General features: G+C 55.4%; 1 protein-coding gene and 1 pseudogene across 2 annotated transcripts; both read left to right on the plus strand.

The window, feature by feature from the left end:
• The first annotated feature begins 4,017 nt into the window (after window positions 1-4,017).
• HSPB7 (heat shock protein family B (small) member 7) lies at window positions 4,018-9,262 on the plus strand. Of its 2 annotated transcripts, none has more exons than XM_066637030.1 (4): window positions 4,018-4,170; window positions 5,110-5,205; window positions 6,481-6,614; window positions 8,942-9,262. In XM_066637030.1, exons 1-4 carry the CDS (start codon window positions 4,149-4,151, stop codon window positions 9,122-9,124), a joined length of 435 nt encoding a protein of 144 aa, XP_066493127.1. In that variant the 5' UTR covers window positions 4,018-4,148; the 3' UTR covers window positions 9,125-9,262. The 2 variants fall into 2 exon arrangements, with proteins under 2 accessions (XP_066493127.1, XP_066493128.1); XM_066637031.1 differs by having other exon boundaries at window positions 4,165-4,255.
• On the plus strand, window positions 6,080-6,199 carry LOC136660867 (5S ribosomal RNA; annotated as a pseudogene).
• Window positions 9,263-13,904: the final 4,642 nt, after the last annotated feature.

Consider the following 13,904-nt stretch of genomic DNA (forward strand, 5'->3'; position numbering starts at 1 on the left):
GAGGGGGGGTGAGTCCTTAAGCAAGCACATTCATTAACACAAGGTGCCATCTGTGTACATGATGCCTTGGAAAGGGGAAAGCCAGACTGGGGAGCCCCAGCTCAAAGCCTTGGACTCCAAAAGATGCCTGCCCGTCCCGCCTTTCCCCACCAACCTGTGCAGCACTCAGAGAGCAGAACAGACCCTCACCCGGGGCCCATCCCCTTGAAGAGGCACCAAAAAGCAATGCGACAGGCTCCAGACATTCTTGCAGCCCTGGTGGCAAAACAGCCCCCTCCTCAAATCAGTGTCCTTGGAGGCAATGGGTCTCGAACCATGAGATGTACATGTTTTGGAGGCTGCAGCTGTCTGTTTCTGCTAGAGATGAAATGGGGCAGAGTCCTCGTTCCCAGCTCACCTTCCACATAAATGAGGCTCGAAGAGACCAAGCCTGCAGTTTTGGCAAGAGAGCCCCTCCAGCACCAAGATGAGAGCGTCCCTGTTGCCTGCTTCAATGGGAATTGCAAGAGAACCAGGAAGCCAGAAGTCCTCCCTCGCAGCAGGGCCCCCCTCTTTGCCACCAGCTCCCCTTACCTGTCACCCTCCTCCGGGTCCTTGGCCAGGGCTGCCAGTTTTCCTCAAACACCAGCATCTTCCCCTTTTCATCCTTCCCAGGTCCCCCTGGCCCCGTCCAGGTACTCCTTTGTCCTCCCATGGCCATCTGCCCTCTGGGCTACCAGATTCTGTTGGAATGGAACGGGGTATCTGGGGACTGGGGGAGAGGGAGAAGAAGAGAAGCCAAACTGCTGGAGGCCACAGGGGCAGGCTGTGTCTGTAAAAACGGACAAGGGAGAGGCCCCTTCTGGGATCTGCTCTCTTTGGAAGCAGCCCAGAGTCCCCAGAAAAATTACCCTGCATGTGGATCCAGCTCTGGGGGCTTGAAAGACTCACCTCAGCGTCTGTGTGACATCCCACAGTAGCCCAGTCTTCCTCCGCACTTGCACTGGCCAGGTAAGACACACACCTGCCTGCCTCCCCCTCCCTCCACCACACCCTCTCTGCCTCTGACCTCTAGTCATCCTTGTGGGCCAGCACAAAACACCCTTGCTGAAAGCTGGCCAACCCCACACCGGACTGAACTGGCTAGGCAGAGTGAAGGCAGGTGCATGCCCAGGGAGGAAGGCAGGGGAAGCCTCTCAGTCAGGGTGGGCACAAAAAGCTGCCTTCCTGGCTCAGACCAAAGCTTCAGTTCTTTGCCCTACTCTTCAGTGGGGGGCTGCCATGAAGAACACAAACAGGGCAGGAAGGCAAGTGCCCTTTCCTTCTGCTGCACCTCAGCAACTGATCGCCTGGGGTAGACTGCCTTATACCTGGAGGTTCTAGTCCTCTGACTTCCATGGCTTCTACAAGCAGCCCTGCTGGGTCACATCAAGGTGGGCCCCCCTCACTCAGCCCCTTTCTTCCCAACTAGGATTCTCCTGGGGCTCTGGGAGAAAAGCCCCCAAACAGCAGCCCCTCCCTTCATGCTGCTTCCCAAGGAACCGCTATTCAGAGGTGGACTATCCCTGAACAGGGGGCTCTGTGCAGCTATCGGGACCTCTTTCCTGGGCTTGTCTGATTCCTCCAGTGCCATCACAGATGGAGGCCCACAGCTTGCAACAGCTGGCTCCTGGGATGGGGATCTCTCTGAATCTGCTGCTGGTCAGTTCCGTTGTCACACCTCATAGTCTGATGGGGGAGGGAGGGAGAGGAAACCTGCTGAATCCCAGAAACCGACCAGGGGTGGATTGCATTTTGGGGGGCCTGCATAGGAGGCACTTCTTCTGCCCCAAGGCAGCTGTGGTCTCCCCTGTTTGGCTGCTGGTCAGAGAAAGTGCCTTTCTGGGGTGCCAGTGAAAGGGAGGATGGCCCACCTCACTGGGGAGAGAAAGGGTGACCTGCTGGGGCTCTCAGTTGAGAAAGTGACCTCACTAAGCAGTCTCTTAGGTTCAGAGGTGTCACTGGGGTTTGCATTACTGGTGCGAGAGCTCATTGCCTCACCCCCATGATGGATCTCCTTCATTCCAGACCATAAAGAGGAAATTGCAATATCAGATATGCAGCCTCAGTGCAGTGGCATCGCTAGGATTGGTGTCATCCCCTATTCCATTTCTTTATTTAAATATCTAACAGTCCAGGTCACCCACAAATCCGTCACCAACAAAAAACTCATGGCCAACTTGATGACACGCCACCGAATGGGAGTTCTGGGATGAGCTGTGATCCATGGAACTGAGAGCTGACTCCTACTGACACTGGGTTGGTTCCTTGCTGTGTGGTGACATAAGAACATAAGAACCGCCCCACTGGATCAGGCCATAGGCCCATCTAGTCCAGCTTCCTGCATCTCACAGCGGCCACCAAATGCCCCAGGGAGCACACCTGATAACAAGAGACCTGCAAGGCTTCCTGGGAATTGTAGTTAAGAACATAAGAACAGCCCCACTGGATCAGGCCATAGGCCCATCTAGTCCAGCTTCCTGCATCTCACAGCGGCCACCAAATGCCCCAGGGAGCACACCAGATAACAAGAGACCTGCAAGGCTTCCTGGGAATTGTAGTTAAGAACATAAGAACAGCCCCACTGGATCAGGCCATAGGCCCATCTAGTCCAGCTTCCTGCATCTCACAGCGGCCCACCAAATGCCCCAGGGAGCACACCAGATAACAAGAGACCTGCATCCTGGTGCCTCCCTTGCATCTGGCATTCTGACATAGCCCGTTTCTAAAATCAGGAGGCTGCACATACACATCATGGCTTTTACCCCGTAATGGATTTTTCCTCCAGAAACTTGTCCAATCCCCTTTTAAAGGCGTCCAGGCTAGACGCCATCACCACATCCTGTGGCAAGGAGTTCCACAGACCGACCACACGCTGAGTAAAGAAATATTTTCTTTTGTCTGTCCTAACCCGCCCAACACTCAATTTTAGTGGATGTCCCCTGGTTCTGGTATTATGTGAGAGTGTAAAGAGCATCTCCCTATCCACTCTGTCCATCCCCTGCATAATTTTGTATGTCTCAATCATGTCCCCCCTCAGGCGTCTCTTTTCTAGGCCGAAGAGGCCCAAACGCCGTAGCCTTTCCTCATAAGGAAGGTGCCCCAGCCCCGTAATCAGCTTAGTCGCTCTCTTTTGCACCTTTTCCATTTCCACTATGTCTTTTTTGAGATGCGGCGACCAGAACTGGACACAATACTCCAGGTGTGGCCTTACCATCGATTTGTACAACGGCATTATAATACTAGCCATTTTGTTCTCAATACCCTTCCTAATGATCCCAAGCATAGAATTGGCTATTGACAACACCTCCTTGGAACAAGCAGTCACACTGCTCAGTCTTGGGTTAAGAAAATCCATGTTCCAGAAGGCAATTATGTTTCCTTTTTCTGGTTAGTTGTCCATAATGTCTGATAGAATATGGATAATTCAACGTGGTTTGTTTCATTTCACTCTGCATGAAAGGACCTTTCCAGTGATATAACATGATGATATTATTAGAATTATAGGTTTTCCAAAAGGTTTCCAAAATTTTGGCCCCTAGAACTGCCACTCCCCCTGAGGGTGTCACTTGGTGTGGACTGCACTGCTTGCAGCCCCTACTAATGCCTCTGCTTAGGGTGCCAGCTTGCCCCAGATGACCCTGTTCCTTCACTGTGGAGGTGTCACTGGACTGCACCCTTTCAGTGCTGCTTTCCCTCTCAAGGATTGGGTCAAGGATTGGCAGCTTTGTGACCTCATCAGACTTGGCCTTGGACATTTGCAGGGCTTTGGATGCCTGAGAGTCACTCTTCCCGGCTCCACTTCCTAGTAAATGAACACACTTGGCAGCCCTCCTTGGCTGGCTGGCTGGAGGGAGGATTCAAGTGGTGACTCAGGGTCTGCAGGGCAATGACTGAGCAGCTGCACTTAGCTCCCCTCCTCCTCCCCCGATGATGCTGGCTGGGTGAAGTGCCCAGATGCATGCTCTCCCAGGGGGAGCAGCCCTCGTCATCACCTCCTTTCAGCTCAGTCGGGTCCCCTGGGCGTCCCAAGGCAGATTCCGGGGACAGAATGGCCTGGCCAGGCACCTTGGCAAGGAGTGGAGCATGAGCTGAGTCCTGAGCCAGTCAGTCAAGAGAGAACACCTTAAATGGGTGCAGGCTGCGGAGCCCGTAAGTGCAGCAGTTGGAGGAGCAGGAAGCAGATCTGCCCTGTTCCCCTTCCCTGACAGTGGTGTGGCAGGCTGAAATACAACAGGTAAGGCGGCACCAGGCTCCGAGCTTCCCCTCTTGGGTTTCAGCCAGCTAAGGATAGTCTGGAAAAGACTTATCCCAAGATAAAGGTGTCCTGGACAGGGATGTCGCCACCTGCACCTGCCCTCCGGGGAGGGGCATGCCAGAGACTGGATGTGGGTCGTGCTGCCTGCAGATCCTGTGTGCCACCCTTCCCACTGAACTGCTCAAACCACTAGTCCATCTGGCCAGTAGCTCTCCAGTGTTTCAGGCACAGAAGGGTGTTTCCCCATCCTGCCCTGTACTTGACAGGGCTCTGCCACTGAACTACAGCCCCCCCAGTGTGCGGCCCCCTCCCCCCTGCATGCACTTCCCTGCACTCCCCTGCCTCCCATGCTCCCCCTTTGTGAGGGAAGCCTTTGGGGACATTGGGGGGACTGACACTGGGCATTGAGCAGGGCAGCGTGCACCCTCACTGGCTTTTTTTGGAGCCTGGTGCTGTTGTTTTCTAGCCAGGCAGGAATGTCAGCTCTGAAGCCGCTGCCCCTCCTTGTTTCGCATCTCCACTTGGATGGGGAAACTTTCCATCAGGCCCAGCTAGATGCTGCGCACAGACTAAATTTAGAGGTGTTGACAAGATCCTGGAAGGCCTCCCAGAGGCGCCAAGGCCTTTATAGGCACGGAGGCTGGCACCCTGTGGACAAGCTGCCCGGCACTGCTTCTGGAGAGGGCACAGTGGTGACTGCTCTGTGTCCAGGAGTGAGCGGGGTGCCTTCTGCCCCCTGCAGAGTTGGGGCCACCGGTCCTTCCCCCAGAGCTCTGGGCAGCCGCAGCCTTCCTCAGCATCCCAGGCAGCTCCCAGCTCTTCTGTCTCCCCAGCAGGCACCCAGCGATCCATGGAGGCGGGCCGCGGACTATTTGGGGATGGCTTTGGGGGCTTCTTGAGGCCGCACAGTGAGCCCCTGGTGTTCTCAGGCAAGTGGATGTTCATGGAAATGGAAGGGGGGCGGTGGGCACACCTGGCCTGCTTCAGCTGAAGGGATCCTAATGCTGTGCTGCTGCAGCTCAAGGCCTTTGTCACCGGGGACACTTGTATTCCGAGAGGCTGCCAGGTTTGTCCAGGGCGCAGAGAATCCTAGACTGCTAGAGTGGGAGGCTCCTCAGAGCCATCTAGTCCAGCCCCACCTCAGCACAGGCAGCTGCTGCCGCATCCCTGGCAGGAATGCTCCAGCGAGCTGCCCCCACCTGCATGAGGCCAGCTGTGCCAGTGCCAGACAGCTCTGGCAGAGAAGAGACCCTTCCTGCTTGGTTGCTCTGTGTTGGCCCCTGAGCTGTGGTCTTTCTTTGAGGCCTGCAGCTGGCTTTCTAGCATCCGACTGGCATCTCTGCAGCTTCAAAAGGGTGCTTGGCAGAGGGCTGAGACAGACCTGCAACTTGGGCCTTCCCCCCTCTGCCACAGACTGATTAAGAGGCCTTAGGCCAGCCACTCCCTCAGCCTCAGTCTTCCCCATCTGCAATATGGACAGAGTTATACTTACTTTCCTGTTGCAAGGATTCCACCAAAATACAATGGGTTGTTTTACCTGCCCAGAAAGCACAGCACACATATTGTTTCAGCCTCTGCCAAGAGGAAATGATGCTGTTCTGCTGTAACCAGCAGCCAAGTGCCTTCCCCCATGGGCAGGAGCTAGTTTTGATTATGAGACAAATCATGGTGAGACACTCTGCCCATGCTCTCTTCTTGATCATTGCTTGACACGTTCCAGGTTTTAGTACTGAAAGCATCAGCTGCCTGACTATCATTAGCCTCAGAAAACTGGCCAGTAATCCCAAGTTATTCCTATAAATCATCTGGAGTAACTGTTACCCTGCACATGCCCGATCTCGTCTGATCTCTGAAGCTAAGCAGGGTCAGGCCTGGTTAGTACTTGGATGGGAGACCGCCTGGGAATACTGGGTGCTGTAGGCTTATACCATAGCCTTCTGAGACTGAAGGTTGCCAACCAACAAATTGCTCAGTATAGAATATGAGGTGTAAGCCTGGGAGAAAGGAGCTGTGCTCTGCTCCTGCCAAAGTAATGAATTTCATCTGGTTTGGCCTTTAGGACTGTTTTTCCCCTCGCACCAAGATCTTGGTTTTTCTTCTGCTTCTTCCCCGCCCAACACTCCATAGAGTATTCTGTGACCCAGAAGGCAAATTCTCAAAGACTATGAGAATTAACGCTGCCTCGTCCTCTCTCATCCCAACAGGACGCACTGCCAACAAGGGCAACATTAAGACCTTGGGGGACACATACCAATTTACTGTGGACGTCAGCGACTTTTCCCCTGAAGACATCGTCATCACCACCTCGAAGAACCAAATTGAAGTGCATGCAGAGAAGGTGAGCCGCCTGTCTAACTCCCCATGGCTGGAGTCAGTGCAGAAAGTGGCTGAGGGGGGCCTCCTCACCCCAGGGCACAGACTCATCATGTGGCCCTGGAAAGCCGCTTCCTTGCAGGCTCAGCTTCTTACCTGTAAAGTGGGCACTTTGGGGTCCCCTCCCTGTCTCCCTTCTTCATTGCAGGGACAAACAAGAAATTAAGAATGAAATTGTTCTTTTTTTGCAAACTAAAAAGCTCTAGGGGCTGCAGAGGCCAGACCCGGCTGCTGACCTGCATTTGGCCCTTGTCTCTAAACAGCAGAGGGTGGTTTGTAAAAAGGGCTTTACCTGGGCTACAAGAAGGCATCACGACATGCAGGCTGGTGAAATATAGTCAGAGATACAGTGGCTGTGTGTGGTGGCCAGGTTTGCAACTTGGGGCAGAGCTCTCCTTTGCCAGATAGAAAGTCACCTAGGTTCAAACCCTGGCAACATCACCAGGCTGAAGGGGGGGGGGAAACCTACCTGGTGAGCCCCCACCAGTCAGAACAGATAGCTCTGAGCTTGAGAACTCGAGGGCTGACTCCACAAGCGGTCACTGCTGGTGAAGTCCAGAAGTGCAGATTCATAGCAGAAGGAGCACAAGAATTGCTCCAGAAGCCCAACATGACTTCAGCCCAGCTCACTCTGGACTTCAGGCAGCAGATGTGCCCAATACTGTGCTGGCAAATTCTAGTCCGGAGGGTCAGCGCGGCCTCCCTGGTCTCTGAGCCACGCATTTGTGGCTAGCTGGCTTCAGTGGGTGGTGGGCCTCTGGCTTCATGCAGATCTTGCAAGCCAGAGGGCCAAGCGCCTTCTGCAGGCAGCTGGCAGAGACACACACCCCTCCAGCAGAGGAGGAGGAGATGGGGTCCTTGGAGCCTCTCAGCCAGGCATCTCAGCAAATACGATGGAAGCTGGATCCAGGCTGCCTGCTCTCCTCCTGTCAGCCGCAGGGCAGAAGGGCAGTGGAACACTATGTCCGTGGAGCGGTGGACCATCCTTGCACTTGGGGGAGGGGCAGATGGCAAAGCCCACCAAAAGGGCTAGTAGCCACAGCAAGGACGGCATCAGTTGAGTGGGCCTGCTAGCTTGCCTTTGAAACCCTGGCTCATTTCCTTAACCCCTCAGCACCGGGGGGGGGGGGAGGTTTGCCTCTCGCTGACAGGGAAGCGGGCCTTGGGTCACAAGGAGTGCAAGGAGTGCAGGGATCTCCGTTTTTCCAGTGCTCCAAACACACCAGAGGCTGCCTTTGCTGGAGTCAGGTGCTCCTTTGACCTGGCCCAGCTCTGACTGGCAGCAGCACTCAAAGGGCGGGGAGGGCGGAGTTTCCCCTTCGACCTGAGACTCTCCCTGCTGAGCTGAGGCTCTCCTGCAGTGCTCCACCCATTGAGCTGCAGTCCTTGCCCAACATGCATGGGCAGTAAGGGGAGCACAGAACGGAAGGCACACCTTCCTTCCTGAGACCATCAGCCCTGGCCAGCTCAGCTCTGGAGGGTACATGTCTCGCCACATGCTTTGGAAGGGGCACTGGACGCAGAGTCCACCCGCCAGGTAAGCTTGAGTCCAGCTCCCACAGCTGCATTGGGCGCCTGATGGTGGGTCTGGCTGGAGGGGTGCTGCCACACTGCCAGGCAGCCCAGAGGCCCACCCTGCCTGGTCACCCTTCCCTGCCATCTCTCCGGATGCTCCTGTGGGGAGGGGCAGCTTGGAGGCACCAGCTCCTCCAGGCCCCTTGTGGAAGGGGGCTGCAAAGGGCTGCAGAGGGGACAGGCAGTGCTCTGAGACCCATTTTACAAGCCAGGTGACTGACACTAGGAGAGCACAAGTGCACCCAGGGCCAAACACTCACCTGGGCCACTTGGCATGGGGTGTATCTTGGGGAACTCAGCCCCCTACAGCTTCCTGAACGCTTAGGGGTAGGGGACATGGGTGAGGGAGTGAGCCACCCTTGCGGCTTCCCCAGCCCCCAGCAGTGGCACACAAGTACCTCCCCACTAGTCACACGACCCTCGCTTTAAAGTCAGGACCAGAGCCCAGTGGGCAGGGCAGTCTCTCCCCCCACTGCCTGTAGAATGCCCAGGCTCAGTCCCCAGCAGGTGATGTCCGTCCCCAGCTCAGTCCGTCTTCAGGTGATGCAGGAAGAGGTTCCTGCCTGAAGCACGGCTGCCAGCCTGATTTGCCAGCACTGAGGCAGGTGGAGCGATGGGCTCTCAGGTGGCAAAAGAGGCTGCCAGGACAGGGATTGGGGGGGAGGTGGGGCAGCCCGCAGCCACCCAGCCTGACTCTTGTGTTTTTGCCCCATGCAGCTGGCAGCTGACGGGACCATCATGAACACCTTCACTCACAGGTGCCAGCTGCCCGAGGACGTGGACCCAACCTCTGTCACCTCCGCCCTCGGTGGGGACGGTGCCCTGACCATCAAGGCCCGGAGAAACCCGAAGCACTCTGAGCATGTCCAGCAGACCTTCCGGACTGAGATAAAGATCTGAGCACCGTGGAGGGGGGAGAGTGTGGGCCTGGCGTGGGCCATGAGGGGCTGCGCTTCCTCCTGCCCCCCTTTTGGAGAGCTTGGTGTATGTAAGTGATGACAATGTCTTTGGTCACTATAAATTATTGGCCCCGCTGGACCATTCTGCCCTCTCTGTCTTCTCCCTGGCTGCCGCTGTCACCCTTCCCCATGCAGGCCAGCAGGTTATTTGCAGGGGTGGAGGTGTGTACTGTGGGCAGATGCAGGCAAGGTGAGGGCGGGGGGGGGGGGAATCTTGAGCCTCACTTCACCACCCAACTCATTCCTCCATCTTTGAGCCTGATTTTCATGGCAAGGTTATATTCCAGTGACAATGAGGACTAGAAGCCAGCTGTTCTCTTTTTAACATCCCACACAAAGAAAGGTGAGGTTTTTCAAGAATGGCTACCAAAGTCTATGATACAGGGAGGGGCCCTTTTGCTCAGAGGTCAAAGAGCCTGGCTGCCGGATCAGGCCACAGCTCTGTTCTGAGTTTCAGTTACCCCATGGGAACCTCTATCACACAAGATGCCTGCCCCCTTCTGCTACAACAGGCAACCGTGGTTGTGAGGGTCTCCAACTTCCAGATATTAACCAGTCTGGTCCTGGATGAACCCAAAGTCCTCCAACATCAGTAACAAAAGGGTAATTTAGTACGTACAATGAATTTAAACACATAGCATTAAGAAGGTATGGAATAACAATATGCCATACAAACACTGACAAAGCTCTTAAAAAACTAATATGACCCTAATTCTCATCTAGTAGGTCTTTCTCCCCAATAAGTAACCACCAACAAGAGACTTAACAGAACCCAGGAAAAACTAAGCTTCTCCCTTACTTGTTGGGGAAGATTTTATAGGTAGCATAACTCACTCCTATCTCCGCTCCCTTAGCCTCACAGATGCTTTTGGGTTCCCAATTAGAGGCTCAATCATCCCAAATCAAGAGAGAAGAAAACTTACAGCTGACAATTAAAGTAAAACAGTACTAATTCTTACTTTTCCACGACAACCTCCGATGTTTGCATGTATTAAGGAGCAGGTTGCAAAACATTTTGCAGACTTTGAGGAACGTATGGTCAGCAACGTAGAGGGTTCAATCCTAACTTGTGCTGGAAGCAGGCAGGGCAGCAGGCCTGTGCTGCATCCAGTACAAGTTTGGGGGCAAAAGTAGCGCAGCCCGAGGCAAGGGGAAGCCTTTCCCCATACCCCATGTCATGCTCCAGTGACCCCAATGGGTCTACTTGGATCTGCAACACCTAATGAGGTGGCGCAGATCTGAGCAGACTGGAGCTGTGCTGTGCTGCCCAGGAACGGGGTCAGGATTCAGCATAACGGCCAGATCCTGGCCCCACCTCCCATTCCCATTCCTCCCAAGTTTGCAGATGACACTAAACTTTTCTGAATGGTGAAGACCAGAAGTGATTGTGAGGAGCTCCAGAAGGATCTCTCCAAACTGGGAGAATGGGCACCAAAATGGCAGGTGCATCTCAATGTCAGTAAGTGTAAAGTCATGCACATTGGGACAAAGAATCAAAACTTTACATATAGGCTAATGGGTTCTGAGCTGTCTGTGAAAGATCACGAGAGAAATCTTGGGGTGGTGGTGGACAGCTTGATGAAGATGTCGACCCAATGTGCAATAGCAGAGAAAAAGGCTAATTCCATGCTTGGGATCATTAGAAAAAGTATTGAAAATAAAATGGCCAATAATATAATGCCACTGTACAAAATCGACAGTAAGGCCACACCTGGAGTATTGCATCCAGTTCTGGTAGCCACATCTCAAAAAGGACATAGTGAAAATTGAAAAGGTGCAGAAGAGAGCAAAGAAAATGATTTCTGTGCTGGGGCACCTCCTTTATGAGGAAAAGCTACAGTGTTTGGGGCTCTTCAGTCTAGAAAAAAAGGGCGCCTGAGAGGGGACATTATTGAGACATATAAAATTATGCAGGGGATGGACAGAGTGGATAGAGAGATGCTCTTTTCCCTCTCACACAACACCAGAACCCGGGAACATCCACAAAAGTTGAGTGTTGGGAGAGTTTAGGACAGAAGAAAATATTTCTTTACTGAGCATTTAGTTAGTCTATGGAACTCCTTGCCACAGGATGTGGTGATGGCATCTGGGTTGGATGCCTTTAAAATGGGATTGAATAAATTTTTGGAGGAAAAGTTCATCACAGGTTACAAGCCATGATGGGTATGTGCAACCTCCTGATTTTTGAAGTAAGCTGAATGCCAGATGTAAGGGAGGGCACTGGGATGCAGGCCTCCTGTTGTCTTGTGTGCTCCCTGAGGCACTTGGTGGGTCACTGAGATACAGGAAGCTGGACTAGATGGGCCTATGGCCTGATTCAGTGGGGCTCTTCTTATGTTCTTATCTCTTCTTTGCCTGGTCATCTGCCAATCATGTGACATCTTTGCTTGTGAAATGCAGCATTTTTACTACTCCCCCCTTAAATAAACCTCCTCTCCCAAGGCCAACAGCCTCCATAAATGGGAATGGGGGGGGGGAGAGTGTGAGCAAAGACAGCTTGCCTCAGGAGGATCTTCACACGTGTCTGCTTGGCTACAGGGGTTTCAGAGCATGTTTCTCTTGGAGGGCTTTGGGATGGAACGATCAGAGCAAGCTTTGCCCTTGGTGGTGTGTCTGGCAATCCGTGTCCAGCTGCTCCCTGCAGGCTGCGAGCCAAGAGAAGCAGAGCACAGGGGAAGGAGTGACTCACCCACCTGGAAATAGAGTGCGGCACAAAGGGCAGAGCAGCAGCCACACTAGTTTGGATTTACACCCACCCTCTCCTTGCTTTTCCTTGCACTGCATGAGAGCGATGAGGGGGTGCACCCTCCAACATTCTCCAGGTGGAAAAAGGGACATACCTGGGACAGGATCGCCCAGCAAACTCCCTCCACTGCTGGAGGCTCTTGGCCACACCAGGGTGCTCTGTGGGGTCCTTCCCCCACACAGACAGGTGCCTAATTCCCCTGTCCATTAACAGTGCTCCAGAAATCCCCTCATGGCTCACAACCATAGTCCATTCCCAATGAAGTACAGGAATCCCTCACCTGAAGCAATCCAGGCCACCACTGTGAGTAGAGCAATCAAAATATGACTCCAGCAAGTAAGCCAAGCCGCATTCTGCTGGGAAAGAAAGATCAAAGTCACAGCCAATGTGCCCTGGTTGTGGCAGAAGAACTCCTTCCTGCCCCCAAATCATGTGGAGCCTGCAAGGTGAAAACCTTGTGCCCAATTTTCTGTGTGTGGCATGAAGGTGGGGCTGGCCCATCCATGAGGTGGTCACCTCAGGCAACAGACTGATGGGCAGTGCCCCCTGTGCCAGCCTGCTCACCTCCACATCTCCTTGGACTGGAAAAGGAAGAGTTGGAGAGGAAGTGTGGGGGAGTAGCGGCTGCCTAGCCTGCCCCTGTCTTTGTCCCCACCTTCCAGTTCAGAGGAGGGGAGGCGCAGAGGCTGGTGCCCCCCAAAAGAGGCACAGGGGGCCTTGTCTGGCCCTGCATGACTGGTGCAGCCCCAACCCCAGCTGCTCCAGCAGGCTTCCAGAGCAATTACCTGTGCCAGGAGGGGCCGAGCGCTGGCACAGGCCTGGGTGGCATCCGGAGGGGGGTGACACCAAAGGCAGTGTGAGACTCGTGCGGGCGTGCAAGTGTCCAAAGACACACAAGGAGGAAGGGCGCGGCAGAGCACAGCTGCTCCTTGCTGGCAGCAGGCAAGGCAGCCGCTGCCTCCGGTCCGGTGCAGGTCTAGCTGGATGCAGCCGGCCAGCTTCTGACACCCATCTCGACTCCCAGGTGCAGCTGGCAAAGCCGGTCCCTCGCCGCCCTTCCTCGCTGTGCAGGCTCCGAGCGCCCCGCCCCGGGCGGCCTGTTGACGGCTACCTTGCGCGGGAGTAGAGTCGGAGAGGGCGCCGCGCCCCCGTCGGGCGGCCGGGACTCGGCGATGACTCAGCGCCAGAAATGGGACCTGCGGGCGGGCAGTGCACGCGGCGATGCCGGCCGAGCAGCGGGGATTCCGTGGCCGGCAGCCCCGCGGGCTCTGCGCACAGTTCCAAGGCGTCCCTCGAGCAGGGGCGTGCGGGGCCAGCAGCGCCCAGCCCCGCTCATCCAGCGCTCCGGAGCCTCCCGCCCTCCGGTGGGGCTGCGGCCTCTCGAGCCCGACTGGAGGGGGGCGCCCCGAGGGCTCCTGATCGCGCGGACCGTCGAGCGCTCCAGGCGGGCCTTCTCCCGCCGCGGGGACACTTCGGGACTTGCCGGGCGGCCCGGCAAGCGCCCCCACGGGAAGGCGGCCGCGGCGGGGCGCTCCGGGCCCTGGGCGCGCCAAAGGAACCCCGGGCCGCGATCGGGCGCGCCTGCGAGGGCGGAGAACGTGCGGGAGGCGGCAGGAAGAGCGGGCGCGGAGAGGACAAGGGCCTGTCGGCTTTTGCAGCGCCGGTGCGGCTGTCCCAGTGGGGTGTGCGCCGCACGTGGAGAGGAGGAGTCCCAGAGGCTTTTCCCTTGGAGCAGCGCCTGCTGGGAAGGTGGGCAGCATCCGGCCCTGAGGCTGCAGTCCTGGCCACACTTTCCTGGGAGAAAGCCCCATTGACTGTAATGGGACTTACTTCTGAGTAGGCATCAATTGTTGGCAACCTTCAGTCTCCAAAGACTCTGGTATCGCGCTCTGAAAGGTGGTTCTGGCACAGCGTCTAGTGTGGCTGAAAAGGCCGATTCGGGAATGACAGTCCCTTCCACACTGGGAGCAAGTGC

The sequence above is a fragment of the Tiliqua scincoides genome, chromosome 9 (genome assembly GCF_035046505.1).
Source record: "Tiliqua scincoides isolate rTilSci1 chromosome 9, rTilSci1.hap2, whole genome shotgun sequence".
NCBI classification, from domain to species: domain Eukaryota; kingdom Metazoa; phylum Chordata; class Lepidosauria; order Squamata; family Scincidae; genus Tiliqua; species Tiliqua scincoides.

Bases quoted from the DNA above. Each gene is read 5' to 3' on its own strand.
- HSPB7 (XM_066637030.1), top strand. From the start codon at position 4,149: ATGGGTGCAGGCTGCGGAGCCC. The intron at 4,171-5,109 runs GTAAGTGCAGCA...CTGTCTCCCCAG, and splicing joins GGGTGCAGGCTGCGGAGCCC to CAGGCACCCAGCGATCCATG. The intron at 6,615-8,941 runs GTGAGCCGCCTG...TGCCCCATGCAG, and splicing joins TTGAAGTGCATGCAGAGAAG to CTGGCAGCTGACGGGACCAT.